The 14108-nt window shown below is 35.8% G+C and overlaps 1 protein-coding gene across 4 annotated transcripts in view; it reads right to left on the reverse strand.

Moving 5' to 3' along the window:
• nAChRalpha4 (nicotinic acetylcholine receptor alpha4) overlaps positions 1–14108 on the reverse strand; it is a 113611-nt gene that overhangs the window by 24323 nt on the left and 75180 nt on the right. For all 4 annotated transcript variants that reach the window (XM_066747218.1, XM_066747219.1, XM_066747216.1 and 1 more), the window contains exons 6-7: positions 2938–3053; positions 1829–1997 (exon numbers count right to left, since the gene is read on the reverse strand). In XM_066747218.1, the coding sequence (XP_066603315.1) occupies positions 1829–1997; positions 2938–3053 (285 nt within the window). The remainder of the gene's footprint in view (positions 1–1828; positions 1998–2937; positions 3054–14108) is intronic.

The following is a 14108-nucleotide window of genomic DNA, read 5'->3' on the forward strand; positions in this document are numbered from 1 at the left end:
CAAGATAAAATATTCCAATTAGAAAAATTAGTGAAACTAAAATGTTAGGTAATTATTTATTTTTATCGTGGCAAAAGTTAAAATTTCGAAAAAGAAATTGTAACACAAATAAGTTACTTACCGGGGGCCCGTTCTATGCAATGACATTAAATATAGCCACATTTTGGAATTAGGAGACGCAACGCTTCTATTGTAAGATAGCGATTTAGGTATGAACATTATGGGACCCCGGCAAGTAACATGCTTGTGTTACAACTTCTTTTTCGAAATTTTAACTTTTGCCACAGTAAAACTAAATACTTGCCTAACATTTGGATTAGACTATTTTTTTAATTGGAATATTTTATTTTACTATATTAATTATGCTAGACGATTTATATACTTGCCGCCTTTTTTTACAAGCGAAGCTTATTTTTTGTGGAATATATTTGTATTGTATCAACGAAATAGATCATTGTAACTAAAATTTTGCATTTAATAATAAAATATAATTATTTTACTAAAGTCGCGCGTTTTTAACATAACACACAAGAAGTTATATAAGTATGGTGTCATAAAAGTTTACTTAATTTAATGAACATTTATGCTTCATTTTTATAATTTGAGACAATATTATAAATACATCTAATCTCATTATTACCAACGGTGAACAAAACTGTCAAAGTCAAAAATGGGTTGTGGGTAGCGCAGCAGTAGAAAAATGACGTCAAAGCGACTAACTTCAGGGCGAAGACATCCACCGAGGATTGAAGGAGAAGAAGAAGAATCGTAATATTTCGGTATATATGTATATAGACAACACACACACACACACACACACAGAGTATGAGATCTCTGGATTACGTGAGCCGTTTTTAATGTTCGAGGTCTCATTCGAAAGCTCTTTGAAAACCTTTCTAAGATAAGCTGTGGTTAAATCATGACAATGCATAATTTACAGAGATACGTCGATTTAAAAATTGGGACGGCTAAACTTGCTGTATAAGTTACAGGGTAGCGCTCGGCTATATATATATGTGTGTACTTGCCGTCGAGACACTACCGTATCTTTTGATAAAATTCTAACTAAACTTTAAATGGAAGATTGAAACTATAAGTGAAATTAATATCGATATTAATTTTGTAATTACAATCGTATAGTGTGGCAATAATATAATTAATTAGTGAAAGCAGTTACTTGATTGATTGGGGATGGTTGCTGGTATATTGAGAAGCTCATTTTGAATATTAGTCAGATGTATACGTATCGACGGTTTGGTAAAGTTGTATACAGCATTTCTACGTGTTGGTTTCTTGATTACTCAATTACTGATTTAGTGCTTCTGTGTATTTTGCTGTACTGATTAGACTTGGAAAAGTTTGCAATTGATCGTACCTCAAGGGATTATGCGCTTGGGGTCTTGCCTAGTGCAAAAGTCAGCTCCAATTTCAGCAGGGTATTCGCCTATGGTTTCACGAACATTGCTACAGTTAATCAATCCTTGCTGAACTTCTAAACTAAAATGTTCATCTTTCACTCACTAAATTCCAAGATTACCCGTGTCTGTAGTCTTCGATATTTGCACTAATAACATTGGATAATTATTTTTCTACCCGGTGCATAAAATAACTTTATACTTAAGGGGGATATTTAACTCCTAGCGTAGTATAAATATATATACATACGCAAAAGGAAAACGAATTTTCTTGAAAAATTGTATTCTAGTGATCGATTAATTCTATACATTAATTTAAATTAACATATTCATTAAATTTAATATTTTCTGATTAAAAAATGATGACATATATAGTTGTGCTATTAGAATAATACTTTAATCAGTGAATTTACCTTCTCTCCACTGTCACTGGGTAAGTAAAAAGTCAAGACTGTAAGAAACGAGATTCCCATGCAAGGTATGATAATGTTGACTGTGTAGAAAAGCGTTTTTCTTCGCATCGTAATGTTAAATGTGATATCCAAGTACGGTTCGTCGCAGCAGGTATAAAATTTCTCGTTCCTGTAAAAAATCAAGAATATACTGTATTTCGCTAATAGGCGAAGATTGATGAAGGTATTAAATAAGAAATTTTTTGCGGCATAATAATCAAAGGATTTTAGGGTGAGCGATAATATTTAGCGGTAGAAAATGGTTGAACGCGATGATAAATTGAATGTTGTAGTTGGGAGTGAAGGGTAAACGTTAAACCTCACAGCTATGAGATATTCATTTGACCTGTTTTAGTGGAAAACTGGGACAAGTTTTTCTGAAAAGAGAGAGAGAGAGAGAGAGAGAGACGTTTGTGTAAGAGAGTGGGCCAAGTAATAGTTTGGCTGGAAGGATTGTTTATTAAAAGAGAATCGTGAGTCGCGAGTTTCTTGGCAAAGTGGGCCTGACTATGTCTAATACTCTAACCTTCGGCGGCGAAGTTTCCATAACCGGATTAAATTTACTCGAGCGTATCAGTGAGGATATCCCAGGCAAGGAAAGTCAATGGGGTAGCGAAGAGTGAAAAAATATACTCAAGGGGTTTAGTTTTTCTTTCGGGAGACACATTATCGAGGCAGTTGTCGAATAGCACGCGAAATACCATCGTTATCGAATCCTCCAGGCAACTACTTGCGTATTCCGATCAGCCGCATTGAATATAAATAAGAATTTCATCAAGATAATAAAAGAGGCCTTTTTTCCAGGGTAATATTGACAGACGGTTGCGAAGATTTTTGAATCTAATCTTTAAGATTACAAGGGCTTTCGATATATATAGCAATTTATTTTCAAATAAACAACGACCCAACGCTGTATTCCACCACGTTTTAACTCTCTAATGACGATGATTTGTAGAGAAAAGTATGTAGTGGTGGAGAAACTTGTGTGTTTGCGAGAAAGATGGGGGTTTTATCGAATTGTCTGAAAAAAGTAGGAGAAGAAGGAGGAAAGATTGGTGAAAAAGGCTTACCGTACAGCAGGCACTTCTAGAATATCCCATTCTACCGACATGTAGAATTCGGAAAGATCGACTCCCACATCTACAACGTTACTGCCAGTCTTCTCGTCCATGTGTCTGAGATCGACCTGCATAGAAGGAAATGAAAGATTTCTCTTTTAGCGTGGCGAACTTAATACATTAATAAACTGTTGTTATACAAGTTGCTAAACGCCATGCCCACATTTCAGCTTAACCACAAACGAGTTATCTTTTTGTATCATCGAAATAAATTAATAAATCTATGCTGTTCTCTCCACACATGCATATTTGCAGTAGATTCATATTCGATAACTCTTTCGTAGCCAAAAGCTTTTCAACAATCAATTCGTAACAAAAATCGTAACAAGTTTTCGGTGCACGTCTTGTGATGCACTTGAGGTTTTTGCAAAAGCGCATTGAGCAAATGACTAATTCTAGGACTTAGAGCAGACTATTGGTTCGTTCGTGAGAAAATTGTCGAGAATTTTTTTGCGGCAGGACGAATATCTGTCGGGCAAAATCGCTTATCATGGTTTCTTTCTTTTCTAGCGCAAGCACATTTAAAGGATGATCCGCGGATTGATAGCATCGGATGCTCGTGAAATAGTCTACTTTCAATCCGTAAATTTTCCATCGATGTAGCCATCGGCGGTTTAAAACTGAAACTGCCGAAACAGATATATCGTCGAGTTTTCGTTTAATTCATGGCTTTAATCCATCGAGCATTTACCCAAAAATACAAACGTTGAAAGGACAATCCGCATTTATACGCAATATGCACGTATATGCGAGTTATACATACACATCGTGCACGTGGAGAATGTACATAAAACATACACATAACTCAACCTCAGCCAAGTTGCGGAAAGTGATTTAAAGCTGCTCCAGGATTCAGCATTCTCTCTTGAGTCTCTACGTTGCTAAATATATTTCTGTAGCCAAGATCGTTCGATCGAGGTAAACGAAAATATGCCTCGCTACAATCTTCTTGGAAAAATCACAAAACTTACGATACAATTACATAAAAGCTATATCCCATCCAGTAATCCCTCCCCCCCCCCCACCCTTTCTTGCAAGCCCACTCTTCCCCTGAGAAAGGATTTGCTCGAAATCAAATCTTCAAGCCGATTCCCTTTCACGCGATACGTCGTCGATCTTTCTTTTCATTTCCAACGGCCCAATTCCCCGAATCCCAACTTCGCAGATTGATTGGATTTTTGTACGAGCGAAGCATCAGCATCAAATAACTAACGAGCAACGACCCACCTTTTATTTCGTGCTTAAATCAATCAATTTTAATAATTGCTTAACGAACGACGAGGGTTTTGAATTTTCCGCTCTATCGAAGAAACATATTGAATATTAACGATATGAGAGATGCGATGGTTGTTGATTAGCATATATATCTGTGGGGTGTATAATTTACATAAGTCGGTTGATATTTAGAAGGGAATGAGATGAGGGGAGGTGGAGAATTTTACAGATAAGACTGAAGGGAGATCTTACTATCGGCTGATTGGTAAATGAAATGCTCGGAGCACTAGTCTCGATAAAAGTATCCTTCCTTACCGAGGGGGCTTCGCCCTATGGATGCGCCAAGTCAGCTAATATAATTCTCAGTTGAAACCCGAGCAAAGTCTGGATAGAGCTCGGGCAATCGACTCGAGCCTCACGCTTACCAGCAAACACACGCTCACATACACAGCACCGGTTTATTCGAATTCATTTAAAATGTTTTCAAATTCCTTCGTGGTCACTGCATCCCCTTATCCTCTCTCAACCCTATTTATCCCCTTCGAAATATCCAACTCCGTTTCGATTTTACGAGTCAACTAAATTTCGAACGCTCCCCCTTCCTCGCCTCGTAATAACCAACATTATTTACCTAATTTCGCAGATAGTAAAGCTGAATAATTTGCACGAGTTTTCGGATCATAAATATTGAATGGGTACATAAAATTAATTTATCGCTGAACTTCGTTGAATTGGAGAGAGCGTATAGAATATTTAACAGATACTTCGTTATAAAAACCGTACGATGCAAAATCGGAGTTGCCTTGTGTATGCATATACGTGCAGTGAAGTAGTAAAAATATTCAGAATATACTACATATATATATATTTTTCTTGATAGATTTTACCAGGGCCCTTGGAATACGTTATCTTCCCAGGCAAAAGCACTCGAAGCTTGGCAACTCGGCCAAATGTCTGTCTCCCCTAGCCGCCTGACTGGAAATCTTATCGACTGTCAGTCGCACCGGCTTCAAACTCATTATTGCTTTTCACTCTCGATCCATTGTCATGCCTACATCCTCATAAAAAGCCTTCAGACTCTCCACGGATTTACATTTTCACAGTAACGCCGTTAATACCGATCAAGACTCACATTAAGTGGTCTCAACAGAGTGTATCACCTCCTAAAATTAAACTATACCGTTTATATCCATTCGTTACAAGTGCCTTCTTAAAATTCATTTTATGTTATACTTTTTCCACCCGAGAAAAAAACTAACCTTCGAGTCCTTTAATATTTTAATTTACGACAAGCATCATTCTTTATTCATGTTACATGACTTAAATGTACCCTGAGTGAATTCTTCTTCACGAAGAGGCTTGAGAACTAGCAAAGTATGTATAATCGATGTGCTTGGAAAATCTGGTGAGAATAAATGTTTCGTAAACTGTCTCCTTGCTGGTCGCTTGACGCTTATGGCGAAACTATGATGGATTTATAAACGTGAGACTTGTAAGAAATCACGAAAAAGGTTAAAGTTACAAAAATATCTACTTTATGCAATCGCATGCAAATTTAAATGAATACCTGATGACATTTAAAGCCTGATTACAAAGATATAAAGTTGCCCCCTGCTGAATGTGATTTTAAAACAAACAATAAAAGAGTTCTCGGCAAACTTTCTTTCCATACTCAAATGTAATAATGCTTATATACACTTTTCATTTACTTTGACTTCTCAGTTTTCTATATACATTTTCTTGAATGCATAAAGGTATCTTTGAGGTTCGTGTTTCAGAGACAAACAAAGTTGCATAATGCAGAAAGGAAAGTTTTTCAAACTCATCTTACCACGAATATAATGCTACTTCGATTTTCATTACTGAGAGTTTCTTTGAGATAGATATCGTATCAATGCTGGAAATACAAATGTTCAAGTTGATTATCGTCATGCAAGTCTTCGCTTTGTAAAACTTTTGCTAGTATCAGAATTAATCAAGAACAACAAATTCTTTGAAGAAGAAAGTTCAATGTTCTACAATGTTTCTTACACCTTATAAAATAGTTTTATATACGATATTTTGTAATCGATATTAATCGAAGAGTTTTCTCTTGACCCTTTTCGTAACCAATCGAAGGCATTGATAGTCCAATGAAATTGTAGTAGATCGAGTACGGTTTAGAAAAGTTAGATCCCTCGTGACTTCAATTAGAGAGAGGTTGTTCGAAGCGATGTCACCGTAATCGAAACACTCTCATATATAGTATTTTGCTAAAGTAACAAATCGTTTTTTTGCACGAATCTTTTATTCCACAAAAGATAAAGAAATTCGTAGGTCTCTTTCCTTTAAAAATCGTACAGTAACAGATGTTGGAAATAGTGCTTGTATTTTCGCCAAACTTTTTACTTATTTTCTTTCCAGTCAATGACAGGTGCTTCCGAACTCTCATTGACACTTTATTGATTATTTGCACGCCCTGGTGAAATGGGTAAACCGTCTAAGCTATGCATCAGTGTGCAAATATTATGGCCTAAACAAATAAATGTATGTGTACTACAATTTGAATATGATTCTCGTTTAAAAAGTTTGTTAACAAAATTAATCGTTTTCCATTTCGATGAGCATCTGTATATTTTTATTAAAAAGAAATCGACATATTATTCACTGTCATTTTCAGGATAGCGAAAAATGTTGATAGTGGTATGGTACACAATATTATTACGTGTATGTGCATGTGTATAGTTAACAGGTCACCAGAGAGTACTCAACAGGTACACAAAATTTTACGATGAACATTCGAGGTTTCGGTAAATTGGCCGCATCTCAATCCCTCTCTTCTTCTTCACTTTATACGTTGCGAAGGAAACAAAAAGGTCATAAAGAAAAGAAATTATAAAGCTTATTTGATCACGTTCAATTGCCAGTAAGCCCCGGAGAAGCTCGTAAAACTTCAATGGAAGACATCTTATTCATTATTGGATATTTCTTTCTTAATGAGAGCTAATTGTCTAATTATTTTAAATTGCTTGCTCAGTGATCTTTTTTTGTGCTATAAGACTGATGAACTAGTATTATCTTAATTGTTTCTTTTAACATGCCACGTATAGAAAACTGTTTTGCCTGGTTTAATTGTCAAGATGATAAGTGACAGAATCTACGGAGGATTACTATCCTGAGAAACAGATTAAATTAATTAGCAAGAATGCGCTTGGGAGATAATCCCATCTCAACAAGTTCTCTGAGAATCCCGTTAAGACTGGCGCAAGTTTAAAGCGACGATGACTGGAGTCATCTCAGATTTAAGCCCCACGTTGGTCGTAATTAGAGGCCTTTTTTTACAAACTAATGTCATTTTTCTTGCAGAAATTGTCATGGATTCGGTAACAATGACTAATTGCATTTAAAATCGTTGATAATTTTTTGCGTACATGTGTTTCAAGAAATAATTTTAATGATCCCAAGCTTTTCACCGTTGGGCTTAAAAGCTAAGAAATTTTTAAGCAAGGTGCCTCCGAGTTTCCCGATTGGTTAGGATTTTTGCAGATTTTCTGGTGGCAATCATCCGGGGATTACTGGAAGCGGGACCAATACTTCATTCAATGCTGACGGAGCATGCTAGTTTCATCAATACGGACGAGCGTCGAGATTTATTAGTTCGTCGGGTTCCTGCACGTTCTTTTCAGGATCCAAGTTGAAATAAGAAAAGTTGAGAATCTTGAAAAATGTGCTCCTCGGAGCCCTAAAGCGCACCACGCGAAGAACCCCTTGAAAATTGAGAGAATTTCAAATGCTGCTTTGATGTCTTTTAGTAAACCTGATTGATAGAAATATTTTACAAATTTCTGCAGCAGCTGAGAGTTTACGCGCGCGCGCACGCGCGCGATAGTGAAAACACCTAAAACTCTTTCACCCATTCCAGGGCTTTTGTATATACAAAAAACGTAATGTAAAATAAACATTGGAAATTTGAATTACAAAAGCATGGTTTTACTTAACGCTCCGTGTGTTTCAACTCTACATATTCCTCATTTATAAATTACTAGGTTAGTTTGACTGCAGAAAAAACAGTGAATCAAAGATTTATTTCCTGCAGCTGTGTCAGGCTGTCAGCATCAACCGTGTGTCGACAGTGATCGTACAGCGTGGAGTTTTCCTGCGAAGCATTTAACCATTTGTCGCATTTGTATTAGAATTTGACTGTTAGGTAAATTGAATTTCATTTGGCAAACCGTTTTTTTAACGACCAGCTCCGAGATAAACGCGAAAAATACAAATTTAGTTTAGAAAATGGCAAGAGCTCGTTCGTGAAATTGTTGGCACGAGGCATGTCAGTATAACTTTACCAAGTGAAATTTGTATCAATCTTTGGATATCTCGTTCGGTGCACCGTGCATATACAGGGACCTTTTATCCGGAAAAGCGGAAAAATTGCACGTCTCGACACATGTGCCAGTGGAATGTGATTTTTCACACTACTTTTCCCAATGAGTCTATCGATCGTGCCCCCTAATTCCTCCTACTCTCCCTCTCGCTCTTTTGCTCTCTTTCTCTCTCTTTTCGCTGTAGCAAACGATTAAACGGTTACTGCCGTTTAAGGATTACCAGAAAATATTGATGAAAAAGCAGTTTTCTCTCGCTACACAACTCTTTTGAAATTTAATACCCTGTCCAATTGTCCATTTATTTGATATAACATAGAAAAATAAAACGAAAAAAGAAACCCTCGTATATAAGAATAAATAATTTCCCTTCCATTTTAAAAACTTTTATTCGTTCATGCGAACCATTGGAAGACCCATCCTCTTTTTTCGCGCGTCCTTAACTAATTACTATCATCTTTACCGTTCCGATATTTTCAGACCATTTTTTCTCACAAGCAATATTGAACAGTGCCACTAATTATGTTTTTCTTTTGTCTATTCGCCTCTTCGGTTTCCCAAGAGTCGATAATGGTATTAAGGAGAGGGTTTTTTTATCAGAGCTGGAAGACGAATCAGTTCTATTAGGACTTTAGTAATTTTTTGTACTAGCCATTTGAGATAAGAAACCATCGGGTGATAAATGACAAAGGACTAAGGTAGAACCGCGCTACGATAAATTTTAAGGAATGTTAGAAGAAACTGGTTTGGTATATCGATATAGTACAAAATTAGAGTAAGGAAAAGTGTCCCTACGTTTCTCGAAGTTGCTTTGGTTGAATCGTCGTTTAATAAGTTTGAAATGTTTCTGAAGGATTTCTCGGAACAACGTCAATAAAGCAAAAGCGAAGTTTAGCTACTATGAAAATAAGAGAGAAAAATTTTGCTGAAGCGATATTTTATCGGGTTAGCCGCAAAATCCTTTCCATCAATTTCTCAGGAAGTTTGTAAGGTGAGACAGTGGCTGATAAGTAGAGCGGCGAGGAAGAGAAGGGCGTACTGTGCGTTAAAACGTTGCAAGTAGTAAGGTCGATGGAGGCCAGACGCTGGCGTTTAAAACTTGTGCTCCTATGGCAAATGCATTACGATGGGACTAAAAATCCCGATCATCTGGCGAAACAGCCTCGAGATTTTGGTTACACCTGAATTTTGCATCCTATTTGATATATCTCGACGTTTCATTGTTCAGAATTTAGTTCTTGACTAAGCCGTTCGAAGAGACGAGGATTATCTTCTATCGATTAGCTCCCAAAAAGCATTCTAGCTTTTCACTGGTAATGCTATAAATTATTAAGGATATTTCTCGCAAGTCGGTTTATCTTTATGCAAAGTTCCAGCTCATTAACGCGAGCAAATTCAATATACATATAGACAACTTTATCCGAAATAATCTTCCAATTATGGATGAATATAGATTCAAGGTCAAGAATTCCTTTTAATAATTGATAATAAAAAAGGAGTTTTCTTCGTCTAAAGAGTGACAATGAGAGAAACAGAAAGCTTATATACATTTGTAGGTATATATGTATATGTACGGTAAACGAAGAGGTGGGGGATTTATCAAGAGATAGAGAAAGAATCTGGGAGATGGGTTTGCAGCGATTGTCAATCCCGTAGAGAGCCAGTTGGTGCTGAGAGAATGTTGGAGAAACGATCAGGTGCAGCTTTGGGTTTGTCCGCTGAGGCGTGACTCGGTGAGGTGAGGTAAGGTTTGGTTTGGTTTGGTGAAGCGTGGAGGGACGAGGCAAGCGAGGCACACGAAGAGAGAAAGGTAGCTGGAAAGAAAGGGGGGGGGGGGGGGAGAGAGAGAGGGACGAACAGGAATGCGCAGACGCAGGAATAAGAATGTGTATTAGCCAGCTAGCAGTCAGTTAGCAAAGCCAGAAAAGAAGAGGCAAAGACGAAGGATCAGCCGTCTCTTCAAAGCCGAAAGTTACGTCGCAGGCTGACAGCTCTCTAGGAAAGTTAAGAATCAGCAATGGCCACGAAGACCATTCGCGAATAAAAAGATACAAGTCGATCGTGGAATCACCAAACTTCCCATGAAGCTAAACCTGGCACGAACTTTCAATTTTTCACAGTTTCCCTCGCAAACTTTTCCAACTCACTTTTCATCCTTTACCACGGGCTTATACTGCTTTTTATGTTATAATTCCCTTTGATTTGCTTTCTCTTTAAAATCATGCTTTTCATTCGGTAATATTTAACGTAGCTATTAAATACGATGTTTTTCGTGTTGCTCATCTAAATATTAACTCCAATTGTTATACGGACGATTATCAATTTTTACATATCGAGATAATGGAGGCGTTTATTTTAATGGGTCGAAGTTTTTTCACTGCAACTTTATCCCCACGAGTTTGAAGAAACGAATAGCTGTTGCCATTGTGTTATCTCAAAGCTGATCCTGCTCATGCTATCTAAATAGTTGATCTTCTGTGTGGGAAACTACAAACGCGGACCACCCAGTGTTAGGCGGGTGAGAAACAACTAAGCGGAAATGGTGCTAATAAGATCAGAAACTTGAAGATAAATGGAGCCAATGAATTCCACGTTGGAATAGCAGGGTTCGTTCAGGGCTCTAGTGTGTGTGTGGTATATTATTTTTATTATTATCATTCTTAATAATCCATCGATCTACTTTTCCGAGTAGTTTGATAAGCTCTCAAATCACATTACCCTATATTCGTTGAATAAAATATGGAAGAAAATCTTCTTGTCCTTTTTGACCTCGTAATTATATATATAATTTGAATGGAATTTAAGAGGATCCGTTTTTTTTTTATGGGGGCTTGAGGTAAATTTTTGATAACAGACTGATATCGACTTGAATTCCAACGGATTGAAACACGCTGATTGCGAGAGACAAGTGGGGAAATACCATTGGCTGTTTGGAAGAGAAATGAGCAGTGTAGGATAGAATTGGATGAATTGTGTATCTGGTGAGAATGGAGAGTGTTGTGAATTGGAAGGAACGGTAGGGTTGTTGAGGTTCCTTAATTGCGCCGGTAGGTCGTCGACCTGATACCGTCCGCGTGCACGAATCAGATTAGACTTGTAAGCACCTGATGGGATGGTTCCATGCTTCGAGATTGCGGTGAATTCGACGACGTAGATAAAGCGAATTCGTCGACTGAGCTTTAGAAATCCTTCTTGCATATGTATGCGCCTATCTTCTCTAATATATACTATACCACTATATTTGCTTTGTCAATTTCAATCTATCCAATTTCTATACCTCCGAGCTATTTCCCTTTTCTTGTTTAATTTAAATCAAAACTTACACAAGTCCTAGGTTATTATTCTTCTTCAACTATTAAATCTACGAAAAGCATTGCCGAAACCATGTACCATAAATTAGACGAAAAATGTTTAATCTTATTTTCGCACTTAACAATAGGATTGTTATTTTATGGTTAAAAAAATTAAGTGAGAGTGATGGAGTAAGAAGTGAGTAGTAAACAAGAAAAGAGTTATTGAAGTTATTTTTTTATTCTTTCATAATATAAATGACAAAGAGTAAAGAATGAAAAAGGCGACATGCTGGCAACCGTTATTGGAATTGTCAATTGATACATGATAATATTTTAAGCTTGACTGAACGTCTATCATGGATGATAACGGGACTAATACGCTTCACTCGATTATCTATCTACATTTCAGTTGGCTTTCAGGTGTACGCTAACGACAGATGCATCTCCCTTGAAAGTGAATGCTAGTCTATCTAATTCAGCTAGTTATAGCAATTGTGGTAAATCATTGCCGAAGATTACCAAGATATTATCAAATTTCATCCCTTCGTTATATCAAGCGATATTTAACACATAAATTCATTATTAACTGTAAATTCTAGGTCAAGATTTGATAAGAACGATTGACACTTTTACTTTAATTAATCGGAGGAGAAAAATATCAAAGATAAAATAAACCTTCGTCCCTATTCGACATTTTAATAGTTTTTTATGGATAACTATATATAATAAAATAATTTTTAATTATATATTTATCGATTATGCTATTAAATTTAATAATGAATCGTAAATAAGGTTTTGGTAAATTATTCCCTCGATAAAAATTGGTGCATAAATCACAATTTGGTTGATGGATTAGTGATTTCGCTAGCCTATCAATTCTGATATTTATCGTTTTATTTTACATTGCAGAAATTGATTAATCTTGACAAAATATGAATCCATTTCCGATGGAAAGTGATAAATCAGAGATGTCCAGTGTTCCTGGATATTTGATGTATTTTTATAAGAATATTTTACAATTCTATTCAGAATGTATTTTACTCAAACGTATAGTCGAATGAAAAATCAAAACTTTAAATTTTAGAAATTGCATCAACAGCACTTCATTGAATTATAATTTGGAGTACTCTCAGCCGTCAGAGCAATGAACGCAATGCTTATACATATGTATGTACGGCCTTTGAGTAAAATTACGTCACCTGTGTAGAGCGAATGGACTGAAACATCCGTCAGAAACTAGTTGGAGAAGTGTTTCTAATTGAGACAGAATATTTCTGAAGTTTGACTCTGATATGACATGTGACATTTTAAGATAACATTCGTCCCTGAAAACAACAACTAACTGTGCAATCCACAATAATTACGTAGTCTCTATGCTAATTTAACCATCTTAAAACTTTTTTTTTTACCAAATATCGTTTTCATTAAAAACTTGAATAATAATAAAATTTAAAGCAGAGATTTAGCAGTGTTGCTTAAAAGTAACCTTGATTATTAATTGGCACATTATTATTCGTTGGCATAATGCAATTTATAAGTTTATTAGCGTTTAAGGGTGTATTATACAAAGTTTAATCTGTACTCAAACCAGTTTTGATTATCCTACAAAATAGTTATTTTGATAAAAAAACCAATAGCTCTCCTAAATCTAAATAATAGCATTCCTATCTCTTAATTGATTTTTGTTAATAGCTGTATACTATAGAACTTACGCCAAAAAAAAACAAGGATTCAATTTCCCTTTGCTGTATAAAATATACCATCATACTAACTAAAATGAACTGATGGTTTTATTATTGTTTTAACTTTAAATTGAATTTGTACCTTGTAGGATGAAAATTTCTGGTACTCATCAGGTGGTGCAAAACTGAGTTCGTTTTAATACAACTAGATAATAAATTAAGGATTAGATGCTGTGCCAATATATTTTGCTATGTATAGACCATAGCATAAAATTGAAAGCCTAAAGATAATTAATCACTATTATAAATTAGTAAAACTCGGTGCAATATTGTATAGCTAATTATTCGTCATGTATTTCAATTTTGATACTTCTTCATTACTTAAATGAAAGTTCTTTTTAGGTCAAACCTTGCTAATATTTGTTAACATTCATCAATTTATTTTTAACACAATTTTACATTGCCTAAACGGTAGATATTTGTTCATTATAATTTGAAAGTGAAGAAGCTATACTGGCTTTGTTTATTAGCAATTAAAATTCGTTATAATATACAATTTTAAGGTGATCATT

The sequence above is a fragment of the Prorops nasuta genome, unplaced genomic scaffold, assembly GCF_024137725.1.
Source record: "Prorops nasuta isolate Cenicafe-Biocafe unplaced genomic scaffold, Cenicafe_Pnas_1.2 PNAS00003, whole genome shotgun sequence".
NCBI classification, from domain to species: Eukaryota; Metazoa; Arthropoda; class Insecta; order Hymenoptera; family Bethylidae; genus Prorops; species Prorops nasuta.